We start from the raw sequence: 15,957 nt of genomic DNA on the forward strand, positions 1-15,957 counted from the left end.
AAAAGCCTGTTAAATCAATCAATTGAGTACTCTCGAACACATACAGAAAAAAAAATACTAGAAATGGTTTGTGACATTCTAAAATTGTATCCAGTACTCTTCCTTTGCCCTGTGTGTTTTCTTTGTGGCTTTAGTTAGGTGGACACAATGGAAGGGAAAAGGCACGATGTGTCTCTTTAACTTCTTTGGGAGTACCAAGAACATGAGATTAGGGTTTACCCAGTGGGCAGCGTATATTTGCATATTCAGAAAACTTTCAACTAAGTCGCACACCATGGACTATAGAAGGAAAAAAAAGGACAATGTAATTCATTCCTACAGGCAACATTCTGGGTGAGGCAGGATCTTTATTTGATCATAGAACAGATAAAAATAATTTGAGCTTTTGAGTTCTCTAGAACTCTTCATCAGACAAAGCTGATATAAAACTTGTGGATCAAGCAGAAAGTTCAATAATTGGATCAGCTGTGACATGTCTTGGACAGTCTACAGTTGGAGACCTAGAATTAGAGAGTAAGGGAGTTGGAAGGGGCCTGAAAGGCCATCAAGTCCAACTCCCTTGCTCCAGGCAGGAATGCAAATCAAAGCAGATCTGATGGGTGGCGGTCCAGTTTTCTCTTGAATGACATCAGGGTTAGAGCACTCACCATCTCCCAAGGTCATGATTCACTCTCTTTTGGGTTCATTGCCAGCATGGTAGCTCAGTGAGTGAAAGCATCTGGCTGTGGAGCCAAAGGTTAGGGTTTTGATTCTCCAGTGCATCTTGTAGAAGAAGAGCCAGCCTGTATGTTCTTAGGCAAGTGAGGAGGAAGAGAGAGAGAGAGAGAATGTGGAGAGTGGAAGACAGGGAATGGGGAAGTGCCCATATTTGGGCATCAGAATGGATCTGGAAAGTTTGTCTTCACTGGGTGAGGTCAAACAAAGGCATTATAATAGATAAAACATTGTCTGATCACATAGTCAAAACAGCCTAGCAGAGAAAGCTGTTGTTGCTTTTCTATAGTTGTTTTCATTTATGAGTTCTTGCTCATGCTTATTTGTTACTTTGGAACTCCCCACTCAGACCTATAAAAGAGTAACCTGTTTTATTATTATTTGGTGAGACTCACTTTATGCATAGACTCTCTCTGTGTGTGTTAGTGATCCTCCTACTTTCAAAAGCAATCATGTTTTATAGTTCTATTACTACTAAAATTCGGTCTGTGTCCTGTATTGTGACCTCCAGCCAGTGAACTGGGGCAAGCCTTCCCTGACACAGAGCACATGGTCATAGAATGCCTCCAGAAGAAGAAAACGGTAAACCAGTCTTGAGCACTCAAAGCCTAGAAAGCCCTGGAAAAAGTCGCCATAAGTCAGAATCAGCTGGACACCAAATAGTTAAGAGAGTCAGTGTGGGATAGCAGATAGAATGACAGACTAAGAGTCAGGAGACCTGGGTTCAAATCCCCACTTACCTGTGAAAACACATAGGGGGTGGCAGTAGTAAAACCACTTCTTAAATGCCTCACATATTTTGAAAACACTATTAGGAGCCCTGTATGTCAGATACAACTTGCAGCACACTCATACTTTTCTTACTGCCTCATTGGTCTGTCCTTCCTGGACCCATTAGGTGTTTACACCAGATGGTGACTGGTTTTGGATTGACTGTTGCATCAGATGTTTTAATCGTTTGCTTTGTTTTCTACACTTGAATTGGCATCCATCTTTTTCCCCCAACACCCTCACTATTCATACTATGTGTCTCCTTAAATCTTTCATTTCACCTTTAATTGGAGAACTGCCAAATGAATTTGAACCAACACTGAAACATTTATTAGACCTTTGGCTGAATTTTAATAATCTTATTTAGCTTGGATTCAGAATTGAACACAATAAAGTGAGTGGAAAAGTAAAATATTTATTGTCAGATTTGGACACCTTTGTAGTGTAACAGTAGGTGAGAACAATAAGAGAAATGTCAAAATATAAATGGAAACATCTGTTGATAAACATTTTTAAATAATTGGTTATCAATATTTTTTCGCACTTTTAAAAATATTTTAACATTTTAATTGTGAGCCCTCTACAGTGGGGTCTTGACTTGAGAACTTAATCCGTATTGGAAGGCGGTTCTCAAGTCAAAAAGTTCTCAGGTCAAATCTGCATTTCCCATAGGAATGCATTGAAAACCATTTGATCCGTATCTGCTCTTTTCCGTCCATAGAAACTAATAGGAAGCTGCTATTCCGCCTTCGACCACTAGAGGGGGATATTTTTTTTTTCTTAGGTCAAGAAAGGTTCAGGGAAGGCAGGGAAAATACAGTCCAGGCAGTACAATACCAGGCAGTCCGAAGACTGTCTCCCAATCCACTCTCTAAATGCTGGGAGGAGTGAGGAAGCAGACAGGCACCCTTTTCACTGGCCAACAGTTAACTGAAAGTTCAAATTTTGCACTTTCCCTGCCTCCCACGTGGGTTTTTTTCCAGTTCTTAACTCAAATCTAAGTATGTAAGTCAAGTCAATATTTTCCTATGAGAGTGGTTCTTAAGTCAAAATGTTCTTAACTCAAGACGTTCTTAAGTCAAGACCCCACTGTACTATAGATACTGTAGATATTCTTATCTACAACCCATCTTCATTAAGTCCAACCCAAAAGGAGACTCGTCCATCATTCTCAATATATGATTGCTGCAAAAAAAAGGTCTGCAAGGCATCATAGGAGCTGAACCAAAGTTTTAGCTTGCAGGGATGTAGGATTCTCTGAAGTCCTACCATGTTCACAGCATAAAGCAGTTTTGCCCTTGTCTTGTTGGGGTCTCTCATAGGCAGTTGGTTAGCCATTGCTTAACAAAAGGACTAGGCAGACGAGGATGTTGAAATGATCCAACATAGCTTCTCTTTGCCATTTGAGGTGAAAACCCTCTTCCTAGTCCCATAGCTCTATTCCGATTCCATCGTTTTGGATGGAAAATAGTAGAGCTTCTATTTTCCCCAAAAAACAAAGGGTTAAAACAAGCATCTGAGCTTCCAGAACAAAATGTGGAATTGTGCTTTCTTAGGTGACCGATAAGCATTGCAGGAAATAAGAAAAAGGTGATACAAATTTTCTGGCCATCTTGTCTTTTTATCTTGCTTCAGCGTTTGAAACGTAAGGTATTATAATTCGTACATGTTGTGCTCTTTCTCAGCCTCCTTCCTGAAGATAGTCAAGAGTCGCCTGTTAAACCTTTTGAAGAAACAAGAGGACAATTCATACAACATGAAAGAGTGGGTGCTTCGAGAAGCATTGAATCTTAATGCACTTCAGGAAGCAGGAACATTCAGGTGAAGATAGTCATTTAAACTGGTCGTATTGTAACAGTCTGAATTAAAAATCCTGTGGGAACCTCATAACGGCTGAGACTATTTTGCTTAGAGAAGTGGCAAGTAAGAAGGAACACCAGAGCGACAACTTCTTCACGGCATGTGTAATTTTATGTTCATGCAGAGAAGCATTTGTTTCTCTCTCATAAGATCCAAGATAGGGGTCATCCGCTGAAACCAAATGGTGGGAAATTCAGGGCAGATGAAACTTTACTGTGAGGCCCATCCAGACCTTTTGCCTTTTCTAGAGGGAGGCTTTTAATTTTCCTTCCAAAAGGAGGCATTCCAAAAGGTCCAGCTGCACCCAGTCAGGATCAGGGCTTTGTCCCAATCTATGACTTGACCTTGAACGTCTTGGTCTACAAGATTTTATCTCTTGAATATGACCTAGACTTTGGAAAATTTCCAGTTTCCTCATTCCAGGTAAGGGTAGAATGGCAAAGAAACATTGAAGCCACACACAGGGTGATTGAAAATGGAGTTTTAGAACTTTTTTCCCAACTGTCAGAATGGAAAAGAGGTCGCTACTATTGACACTGACATTTTTTTCTCTTCTTGGTTTTATTTATTTATTTATTTAAATTTTTATCCCTTCCATTGAGTGGCTAGGCTGCTAGTATGTAAATAACAAGTATGCAAAAGCCAAGGCAGTCCCATCCTTCTAGAGCAAGAAGAGGCAAATGGGCAAGCAGTACGTGAGGCTCCCATTTTTTGCAGTCACCCAAAAAGCAGCCAGGTTTGCCGTGGCAGCGGTGGGGGAGGGGAAGGACTGCAGTTTTCCCCATCAAAACAAACCCTGTGGGGCTTTGTTTAAAGGAAAAATCCTCAGCATAGCAAATGTATTTATTATTTTGACTTTATAAACTGCACTAGTAGTGCTAGGGCACTCCCTGGGTACTTTACAGCGTAATTGTGCAAACACTTTGCCCCATCAAGATCCAACTTGGGTTGTGAGCAGAGACCTGACTGCTGTCCTCCAATTTAACCACAGTTTCTGAATGGAGTTTCAGTTCTGGTTGTGGGTCTAAGCAAATGTCCTTCATCTTATAGCCTCCAGGATACATATCTGTACAGTCCCCTTAAACCTGCACATTGCTGTTTCCCACGACATTGTTTATACAAGGATTACCTACACTATTTTTTGCAATGTCCTTTGCCCTTTTCCCTTTTCTTTGTCACATAGGTGTTGGGAGCAATTGTTGTGGATTTTAGGTTAAGAAAGAGGCATACATGTTCACTCTTTCCTGGACAATACCTTGAAAAGGTCACCCTCTTCCAAAGAAGTGGAGGGAGGGACAGATTGTGCTGGTAATTATATCTTACCCCTCCAAGTGACTTTTCACTCTCACCAGCAGCTTCATGCAATCCATTTTAATTTGACAGCAAAAGAAAATTCAGGGCTTAGGTGTAAAAGCACTGGCATCTATTTAAAGGAAATACCAAATCTCATGTTCTTATGGTTGTTGTGGGTTTTTTGGGCTCTTTGGCCGTGTTCTGTACAGTGGTGCCTCGCTTAACGATTGCCTCGTTTAGCGATGTTTTCACTTAACGATGTTTTTTTAAAAGAATTCTATGCATCGTTTAACAATGTTTCCTATGGGCGATTTTCGCTTAGCGATTTTGGGACCATGCTTCGCATAGCGAATGCATTTTTAGGTCCCCTGTTTCGCTTAACAATGTCCGATTTTTTCAATTTTAAAAGTGTCTTAAAATGTTCAAAAATGTTTTAGATGCATGGAATCGTTAGAGCACCTTCTAAATCGTGTGCAAACTTAGTTTGGCTTTGATCTGACTTTTCGTTAATTTTTTGTGAATTTTTTCTCCCCCATAGGAAACAATGGAGCCCAACTTTTGACAGCTCCATTGTTTCCTGTGGGGGAGAAAGAAATTCACAAAAAATTAACGGAAAGTCAGCAACTGTTTTAAATGCTTGGGTTCGTTAGAGCACCTTCTAAATCGTGTGCAAACTTAGTTTGGCTTTGATCTGACTTTTCGTTAATTTTTTGTGAATTTTTTCTCCCCCATAGGAATCAATGGAGCCCAACTTTTGACAGCTCCATTGTTTCCTGTGGGGGAGAAAAAAATCACAAAAAATTAACGGAAAGTCAGCAACTGTTTTACATGCTTGGGTTCATTAGAGCACCTTCTAAATCGTGTGCAAACTTAGTTTGGCTTTGTTCTGAGTCTTTGTTAATTTTTTGTGAACTTTTTTCTCCCCCATAGGAAAGTATGGAGCTGTCAAATTTTGACAGCTGTCAAAAGTTGGTGGGGGGAAAACTTCAGCAAAAATTAACAAAAAGTCAGATCAAACCCAAATTAAGTTTGCACCCGTTTTAGAAGGCGCACTAACGATTCCAAGCATTTAAAACAGTTTTTGAACTTTTTAAGACACACTTAAATTTGCAAAAATGGACATCGCAAAACCATTGAAATGCATTGAATAGGCTTTAATGCATTCCAATGGAGGAAACATTGTATCGTTTAACGATGTTTCCTATGGGTTTTTTCGCTTAAGGACGGCAATCCGTGCCTATTGGAACGGATTAACTGGTTTTCAATGCATCTCTATGGGAAAACGTGTTTCGCTTAATGATGTTTTCCCATAGCGATGTTTTTTTGGAACCAATTAACATCGTTAAGCGAGGCACCACTGTACTTCCTGACGTTTCGCTAGTCTCTGTGGCCGGCATCTTGAGAGGACAGCAACCTGCTGTCAGAACACGGCCAAAGAGCCCGAAAAACCCAGAACAACCATTAGATCCCGGCCGTGAAAGCCTTTGCGAATATATCTCATGTTCTTCTTTAACACTCATGTTGAAAGATGCATATATACAAGTCCAGATGAGTCGAACTGAATTTCATAACTTGGTTATTTCTTCTTATTTTCTCTGTTAAGATGTGTATCCTGTCAGAATCTTTCTGAAAATTATAGCAGGTCTTCAGTTTCTACTTATTTTACATGTTTCTTTTTGTTTGTGTTTTCCTGTCTTGATACTTGCAGGCAAACCCTGTGGAAACGGGTTCAAAGTGTTGTGACTCCATTTCTGGCTTATATTGTGTCCGTCATAGACAGAGACTGCAACATGAACCTGTTGGACAATTCAGAGACAGAATATTGTGTGAAAGCCTTGTGGATGTTCATCTTCAATGATCAGAAGCTTCTAAATATCCCATATGTCGTGGGTCAGAGCAGGTAAGCTGCATAAAAAAAGATGCTCAGAAACTGGTCACTTCTTGCATCCACATGACTGAATAGCTTGTTTAGGTGACATGCACCATCATCATGCTTCTTTGATTGTTCATTTCTGTGTCGTTGTGGCTTGTGAGAGGCATTTGATAGCTATTTCCTTCTCAGGATTGATGATGTTCTTCTTCATGGTCTCTGTGAATGAACACTATAGGGTTTAATCTGCGCTTGCACAGAGATTTCTGGAATATTCTAGAGCTTTATAACGTGTTCGCCAGGACCGCCCCCCCCCAGCACATGTGGTTCACCTGTCCTGGCGATTCTCTCAGTTCCTTTTTGCTGCCACTGAGGTTTCACCTCTCGTTGAGCTCTCTGTTCACCACTGTTTTTGTTTTCTTCCTATCATAAAACTAACAGAGAGAAAATCGTAAGAGACCCTTTGAGCTATTTCACTCTTTTTTTGATCACCCCCTTTCCTTCCCCGCCTCCCATTTATGGCCCCTATACCGCTGTTCAAACGATGCACTTTGTGCTCCAACAAGATCCCCCTCTCAGACGGACACAATCTTTGTTTAATTCTCCCTCGGGGAGTCTCACCAGCCATCTGTGTGCCAGTTCTGTAAAAACTTTACTAAACAAGCTCTGAAACTCGGATAACAATGTCTTAGATCCGTTCTTTATGCCCAGCAGAAACTATGGAGGCTTCCCAAACTTCTCAGCCCCATGAAGGGTCCCCTGAGATGTCTACCGCTTCTCCGACAACTAACCTACCAGCTTCTAAATCCAAATCTAAGTCCAGTTCTAAGTCTTAGTCTTCAACATCAACTACTAAGTTGATACTGGTACCGAACCTTCCTTTGGTACTGGAAAACCCCAAACCTAAGAAGACTAAGAAATCCTCTTTGGATTCCTAGTCTGTTAAAAGGTCTACGTTACCCGACAAGACTACTCCGACAGTTCCTTTGCAGGACCAACCTACTGTCTGCCTTGACTCTCCAGATGATGATTTTATTTGCCACCACCATCCGGTCAACCACCGTCCGCACTACGTGCCCAGTCTCCATTTTGGGCTAACACCTCAGCTGAGTCATCTCCCAGTCGGCACATTTGAGCTCCAAATCTATGGGTTGCTCAGTCTCTGTTTGCGATTCGGAGTCGGTGTCTGCTCTACTTGACCCATCATCTCCGCGTAAGCGGTCAAGGAAGACTCACCACATGCCAAAGACTTGCCAATCTGATGCCGGTCCTGCACAACCTCCGACTTCTACAGGGTTGTTGGCATCCCATGAGTCTTTGATTCGATATCATCATCCAAAATGGGTGACGCTCTATGAACCACCAACTTATTATGAGCCTTTGCCCAAGCTCTATCAGCATCAAGCATATTGATACTGACAACCCAATACCGAACTTTACATCGAGCCTAAACGCTCACAATATGGATATTACTACCCATCTGATGTATTGGATTCACCTTCTTCTCCTCAGTGCTGGCCACGGTCCCATGACTACTACCAAACCTCATCCGAGGATGACACCGCATGTTTACCTCTGGTACTGAAACAACCTAGATCCTCTCGCAAGAGGAATCATCTCCCTGAGTCTCTCATAGAACAACAACCAACAGTACCAAGACAATCTCTCTCATCAGTTAAGGGTCCACTTTTGGCTACTGAGCCCACTACTGCCTCACAGGTTTGCACTTCTTCATTAACAGTAACAACTACATATATCGGACCTCCACCTGCGCCTCTTGGTACTGCTCAGCCTCGTAAAAAGAGACACTCTAAATCTCATCAGTCTACAACTCGATCCGTCCCAGCCAAACAAGCTCTGGACAAGCTTGCCCGTTTCGTATCAGAGCCTCGTCCCGATACCTCTGTTCCTCTGTATCATCATGCTTCTCAAACATCATTGCCACAAATTTCTGATTCAGATACCTTTGAGTCCTTACCACTGCAGGAGTCCCCCACTAATCAGCTCACACCAGACTCAGATGTAGCGGACGTCACCCCTCACTCACCTTCGGAGGATTTCTCATACTACTCACAGCTAGCGCTTTTTATAGCTAAAGCCATGGACCTGGATGTCCAGCAACCAAACCCAGTCTGAATCTGATAAGGTGTATGAGGACGTTAATGAGGACCAGACACCATCGCTCCGTATGGGATTTATTCCATCCTTGTTGAAGCTAACCAAACAGCCATGGTTTTATCCATTCTCCATACCACAAATGTCTCGCAGAGTGGAAAATGCATGGAGATGACACTGTTTTTTCTTTCAAAGCTTCCATACCCAAATTCTGTTATTGTGGATGCTACACAAAAGAGAGCATGAAATCACTCTAATGCAACTCCTAACAACAAAGAAGGCAGAAAATTAAACATTATTGGATGCAGAGTTTATTCTCTTACCTCCTTTACTCTCCGTGGTGCCAATTATCTTGCAGCTATTGGAGCCTATCATCACTACCTCTAGAATAGGGCTCTCCCAACACTCCAGTCAGCCACAGATGAGTTTGGCCTCGCCTCTCACCAAGAAGCTATGGCCATGGATTGTCAGGAGCGCATTACCAAACGACATATAATTGAAGCCGCATCCAAATACATGGCTATTGATGTAGCCCTTTGTAGGCATGCTTGGCTTCACTCAGCCCACATTTCAGATGATGGCCACATGTGAATTGAAGACTTACCCTTTGATGGCACTGGCCTTTTTGATGACAAAACTGACAAAATACCGTATTTTTCCGTGTATAAAACCCCACCACCACTTTTATAACCGCAAATTTCTTTTTTTGCAAGAAAGTAGAGGGTGGAAGCAACTTCTGCTTTCACCCTACATTTTCGTTGCAAACATTTTGCACGAGTGGACTCTCGACCAGGCTGTTTTTCTCTGCCTTTGCAAACTCTGGGGATGACCTGGCATAGACATATTTGCCACATCCCAAAACTCAAAATACTGTCTCTTTTGCTCTAGGGCAGGCAAAGGCCCAGGCTCCCTCGGGGATGTTCTCGTGATCAATTGGTCCACAAATGTCATATATCTGTTCCTGCCTATCCCTTCTCAGGACGATAGTCAAAATTCCTCAAGACCAATCCAACGTTATTCTCATCACCCCATGGTGGTCCAGGCAGCCGTGGTTCACCATATTCCAATCCATCTCCACAGACTGCATTCACCTGCCCTCCATTCCTCACCTCCTCACTGAACACCAGGGCAGAACTTACCATCCTGACCTTCATGCTCTCCATCTCACAGCATGGGGGATTCACCCTCAGTGATCACCATTTTAGCCAGTGCGCAAAAGTCTGCTACAACACAACTTTATTCTTATAATTGGGACGTTTTCCAAAAATTTGCAATGCAGCACAACCTTCCAAACAGTCCAACAACTCTTCATGTAGTCCTTACATTCCTTTCATCTTTTTTGTAAGCAGCTTTCCCTGTCCACCCTCAAGGTTTACATTTCCGCCATGGTCGCACATCAGCCTCAAGATTCAGACACGGCTCTACTCTTTCATCACCCTACGTTAAAACAGTTCCTCAAGGGTGTCGCCAATATGTGATCTCCTGCACCTCCTCCACCTCCGCAGTGGTCCCTACGTACCGTCCTCCAACATCTCACGCTTTCTCCCTTTGAATCACTTGCTACCACATCTGAGCGCTTCCTCTCCTTTAAGACTCTTTTTCTAGTGGCCATTACTTCAGCTTGTGTAGAGCCTCAGAACTGGCTACTCTTCGGGTAAACCCTCCATTCCTCCAATTCCACCCTGACAAAGTTACTCTGTCTCCTTTCTCCCAAAGATAGTATCGGACTTCCACCTCAAACAACCTGTTGTTTTACCTACCATTTTTCCATCATTGGCAACTGACTTCGAATGTTCCTTCCATATGTTGGATGTCAGACAAGCCTTTGCATTTTATGTTTCACGAACTTCCTCCTTCCGCAAGTCAAAATGACTCTTTGTAATGTCACACCTGCCTCAAAGAGGTTCTCACATTTCTTCTCAGCTGGATTGTCACAACTATAAAGTTGGCATGCCAACTCACCAAAAGCCCCTGCCTGTAGGCATTAAAGTTCACTCCATCAGGGCTCTTGCTACCTCCACAGCCTTTCTCTGAGGAGTACCTCTCCCAGGCATCTGTAAGGCTGCTACCTAGGCAACCCCTTCTGTGTTTGTCACCCATTACCGCCTGGATGTCAGGGCTAAGATGGATGCAGCATTTGGTAGGGCTGTACTCTCTTCTGTCCTTCCATGACGTCCTTCCTCCGGTAAGTCAGCTTGTTAATCACCCTATAGTGTGCATTCACAGAGACCACGAAGAAGAAAGAGAGGTTACTTACCTGTAACTCTGGTTCTTCAGGTGAATTCACACTTCTCACCCGTCCTTCCCTCTGTCCGTCACGTCAGTTCCTTTTTGCTAGTGGCAGACTGTTCTTAAGAACTGAGGTGATTGCCAGGATGGGCAGACCATGTGTACTAGGGGGGCGGTCCCGGCGAATGCGTGATAAAACTCTAGAATATTCCGGAAACCTCTGCACAAGCGCAGATTAAACCCTATAGTGTGAATTCACAGATGACCACTCGAAGAACCAGAGTTACAGATAAGTAACCTCTCTTTTTGGCAGAAACCTATTTAAAGGATGTTGTCAGTACACACTACTTGCTGGCTTTCCCAATCAGCAGCTGGTGTTCTTGCTGCTATTTTGCATCTCATCAGTAGATAGCCACCTCTGTCCCCTTTGGGTTTCCAGGCAGTTTTGAACTCTTGATGTTTGAGAGTTCTGAATTGCACACAGTATTCATGGGGAGAGAAGGCCCTCTGCTGGAGACAGTCCCCATGTATTTGTTGTAAACCGTCCAGAATGGCCTTGGCCAGATGGGCAGTATAACAATGAAACCAGTCAATCTATTTATCTATAAATGAAGGGCAGGGAGGGTTGTGATAGTGGAGAGGGCAAAGTTGGCATATTTCTCCGTGTTTGTTTCTATGTTCTAAAGTGACTGTCTCCTTCCTGAAATGAAATATAAGCTTTCTGTCTCACAAAGAGCTCATCATAGCCTTATGAGCGGTAGGTAGCTCAACTAGAGATGAATGGAAGATAGATGAGTTCTAATGAAGTTGCTGAACTTTGATGGTACCACTTTGTATATAAGTTGCTGGGAAGACAAGTGGGTAGGAGTGTGTGCTGCGTTCATGAACTCATGTTGGCTTCCCAATAGGCATACAGTTGACCCTTCTGCAAACAGATAACCGGATTAGATAGCCTTTCAGTCTGCTTGAACATGACTCTTGACATGTTCACAAGCAATGTGGCACATTTGCCTATCAGAAAATACAATGCATCCACTCAAACCTTCAGAAAAATAGACTGAACCAGCTTGTTTTTTTAAACACAGCACTGTATCCTTTTGTCCAGTATATAAACAATGGTATCACTCAAACACACATTCATCAGTAATTATGAGGTAGCCATCGCACAAACTGTATCCCCTATTCATGTCACCCTGTATTCGGTGTTTTTGTTTATTTGTTTGAATAGATCATATTTCATTTATACCTTGATCAAAGGCAGCCATTATAACTTGCTTTTTTTTCAAATTCACTTTTACTTATGAATAGCTTACAGTCAAAAAAATTTGTGTCTTGCCCAGCTCCCGGACTGAGACAATTCTGGTGCAAAATTACTTTGAGGTATCAGCAGATGCTGGCAATAATATGCCTTTCAGTTGGAGGATAAAAGATTATTTGGAAGACATTTGGGTTCAAGCCCAATACATCACGGACAATAAGGGTAAGAATGCAGAGAACGATTCAGTTACTATATCTTGTTGGAAAATTCAGTAGTATATTTTGAGCTGCTCTGAAGGGTCCCTCATGAGGCACCATATGCTATTCTGCCATTTAATTGCCTTCTTTTCTGGTCCTAAGTTCCATGTCTGTCTAGCATCATTTAATAACATCAGAAAGTAACTATTCATCCAAAACTACTTAGCAAATGTTTCGTATTGTTCAGCTAAGTTGAAAGTTGGCTGTAAGTCCTCCTCTCTTCTTAGGAAAGTGTGCATAAGAATAAGAGTAGTGCCATTTCTGTGTTAGTCCCAGAGCCATCAAGAAAGACACCTAGTTTTGTGTTTTCAAATATCAGTGCAGAACTCTCTAGAAATGGATTGTTGTAAAAATATGTTGCTAAACTGTTTGCTTTATATGCTAAAACTGTACTTGCTACCTGTTAAGAAACTCACTATGCCTAAAATGAGAGATTTTGCCCCTATCTTAAATTCAGTACTAAAGCGTACATTTCTGAGTAGTTTGCTGCTGTAAATAATAAAGCAGTTCAGACTATTAAGAATTCTGATGCTATAACCTTATTTTTTCTATTATCTTCCAGGCCCTGCAGAGAAGTTTGTATACATTTTTCACCAAACATCACTAGGGACCTATATTGCCAGTCTGTCTGAGGGAGAAAAGGAAGTACTTTTCCACTGTTACCTTACAGATTTCCTTCTCTTGGCAATGGGTGTGTCCTCTGGTAGGGAATTAATTGTGAGTATTATAGCAAGGAATGAGTAGTTTCTTGTAACAAAGGATGTGCAAATTATGATGCTTAGCAGTTCTTTCCCCTGTTATCTGCCAGAATCAGGCTGTGACTAGCAGCTGATTATCACTGAGGTGATCTGCCCTTCCAGGTATTGGAACATACTGTAAATAAGATGCATTAACTACTGAAAGATTTTTTATTTTGCACAAACAAAATATTTTTATTTTGAAAACAAAAGCCTGAAAGACTGTATGCATTATGATTGAAATTAAGTTTACTTAATGAAAAATGAAGCATTACTTAAATAATAAGTAAATAAATAAATAAATAAAAATCTCTAGAGCAAATTAAAGACTTCTGAAAATATATCCTTACTGTGTCATTATTAAGATGAATTATTCAGTGTTTAAAGCCTTGTTTTACATTTTCAGTTGCAGCAAACGGCACTCTTGTCATGCATAGAAGAAATGAAGGCATCTTCTCCCACTGCAGACAAGATGGTGCCACCTCTCCCCTGGATCCACTTGGCGTACCATCAGTTCAAGAGTCGGTTGCAAAACTTGTCTAGGATTCTGGCTGTATACCCTGACGTATTTGCTGCTCTTAGTGCATATGCTGAGGAGGGAGGGTACATGCCACATGACCAAATGGTAAGAAGGGCAGGAAGAAGCATATAATATTTAGTCTTATGAGGAAAAAAAAAACAGAGTAAAAAAAAGAAGGAAAGAAATGGGGAAAAGCCCCTCTTTGTTTGTGGTATCCTTAACTGTTTAGAAAGACAAATCTTGTTAAAGATCTTAGCTAGAAGTCACGCAGAGTTTCTCAAAGTGCCCATATCTGTGGCACATCTGCTCTGTTTTCCAGTCATATCCTGTACCAGATTGCTTACACATAATGGTTTACAGTGTAATTTTCTAAATGTACATAGTGAACATTTTCACAGTTTCCCTGCAAGATTGAAATGAAATGATACTTGAAGGATACTGCCTATGCTCGAGCCCATTGTTAATTGCTAAATGAATACACTGGGCTGAAAAAAGTAAGATGAAATGTAGAGTTAGTGCTCAGGAAAGGGAATGCAGTTACTAAAGGACATGGGAGGGAACCTTCTCTGTGGTAGCTCCCAGATTGTGAAGTGCTCTTCCTTTGGAGGTTTCTTTCTTTATTTAAAATATCTTTATCCCACTTTTCCCCTTAAAAGGACCCAAGGCAGCTTACAGCAATTAAAAGACAATATTTAAAACCTGAAAATAGTGGGTATGCAAATGTTTAAAAAGAATTAAACAGGTATTATATTAAAAATAATCAATAAAACCCATACTAAAATCACATTTAAAAAATAATGGAGCACAACAGTCCATTCAAACCACCAGCACCCCAAGGTAAGCCTGCCCCCCTTGCCCTTTTGCCAACAGTTAAAGACCTGCCTTTTAAGACAAGTTTTTAATAACTAAATTGGGCAAGATTGAGTCTCCTATTTTCTTTTAAATGTGTTTTTAAAGCATTTAAATGTTTAAAATGAACATTTTTAATTCCTATCCTATAAGTAATAGTTTCTTAGCTGTAATTTATTGTATTTTTTAAGTCCAACTTAATCATATATGAGCCTTCCTAGGTCCTTTCCATGCCACCTTTCACCCTGAAAGGTGGCATGGAAATAACAGGAGTACATCAATACCCTGTATGCTGTTTAATTTCAGTTTCCAGCATTTGCAAGGGGGAAAGCTCAGCATTCAAGATAATATTAATCTATAGATTAATTGCTTTGATTAGAGAGAGGGTACACTAGACAGTCTCAACCAGGTTTTCAGTCATAATTGTAGGAAGCTGATTTTTCGGCTTGCTCTCTGTTTCCGTAGTAAAAGTCCTTTTCATGTCTGGTTATCGTAGGTACTGGACTTGCTTGCTGCGGTGGCCTGTACTGAAATGTTGGAAGAAAACATGTCAAACTTTAGGCCTCAAGGTTGGCTCCAGAAGGTGAAGGAAGTTCAAATGCCAGTTGAACTTGTTTGCACAGAAAATTATTTACAAAGTAGCAGAGACCAGTGCTACCAATTGCTCCAGAAAGTCAAGTAAGCAAGACATGGCAAAGCATGGAAGTGCTATTTGTACACCTCCCTGCATGATTATTGTATGGAAGCCTCTCCCTCTCCCCCCTCCCTCCCTCCCTCCCTCCCTGTGAGAGCCATCTCAGTTGCTGTACTTGGCTTACTATCATGCCATGTCTCCATTTATCTCTCACAGCATGGATAATTTGTTCTTTATTAAAGTCTAGCCAGTCTCTGGTGTTACTCATCCAGGAAATCCATCATCTACCTCTTCCACATTTACCCTTGACCTTCCTTTCAATGATGCATTGCAGTGTTACTGTGTTTGTCATGATGAGTTGCGTGTCTAGGATGTGAGAGCTTGCGTTCTTAACAATCAACCCTATTTGTTTTCCTATTCAATGAAGTACCACTTTATTCTTTATCCTATCAGTCCATGGGATATAACAGATTCTTCTGTACCTTCGTATTTCAAGAGCATTTGTTGTGTTGAGCATCTCCTTCATACTCCAGATCTCACATTCATATAAGAGGATTGACCATATATAACTCTGTAATATCCTCAGTCTCAAAGATATAAGGCTGTTTGATGTGCAAAGGTGCAGAAACTGTTTCTTAACACAACATTTTCTTAAGCTCCATAGAATTTCTTCCAGCTTTTCCAATACATATCTTTAATTCTATATTGCAGTCTATGTGGTGGTTAATTAAGCATACTGTACCAGACACATATATTTGTCTACTTGATCTGTATGTGAGTTGTTACTACAGATGGGCACGAAGCGCTTCTGAGTGGGTGCCCGCTGGAGGGAGTGGGGTGCCAAACCACA

General features: G+C 41.4%; 1 protein-coding gene across 2 annotated transcripts in view; it reads left to right on the forward strand.

The window, feature by feature from the left end:
• RNF213 (ring finger protein 213) overlaps nt 1–15,957 on the forward strand; it is a 155,775-nt gene that overhangs the window by 103,844 nt on the left and 35,974 nt on the right. For both annotated transcript variants that reach the window (XM_072990706.2, XM_078384278.1), the window contains 6 exons: nt 3,171–3,306; nt 6,347–6,538; nt 12,193–12,332; nt 12,930–13,084; nt 13,511–13,729; nt 14,970–15,151. In XM_072990706.2, the coding sequence (XP_072846807.2) occupies nt 3,171–3,306; nt 6,347–6,538; nt 12,193–12,332; nt 12,930–13,084; nt 13,511–13,729; nt 14,970–15,151 (1,024 nt within the window). The remainder of the gene's footprint in view (nt 1–3,170; nt 3,307–6,346; nt 6,539–12,192; nt 12,333–12,929; nt 13,085–13,510; nt 13,730–14,969; nt 15,152–15,957) is intronic.

This window comes from Pogona vitticeps, chromosome 2 (assembly GCF_051106095.1).
Source record: "Pogona vitticeps strain Pit_001003342236 chromosome 2, PviZW2.1, whole genome shotgun sequence".
NCBI classification, from domain to species: Eukaryota; Metazoa; Chordata; class Lepidosauria; order Squamata; family Agamidae; genus Pogona; species Pogona vitticeps.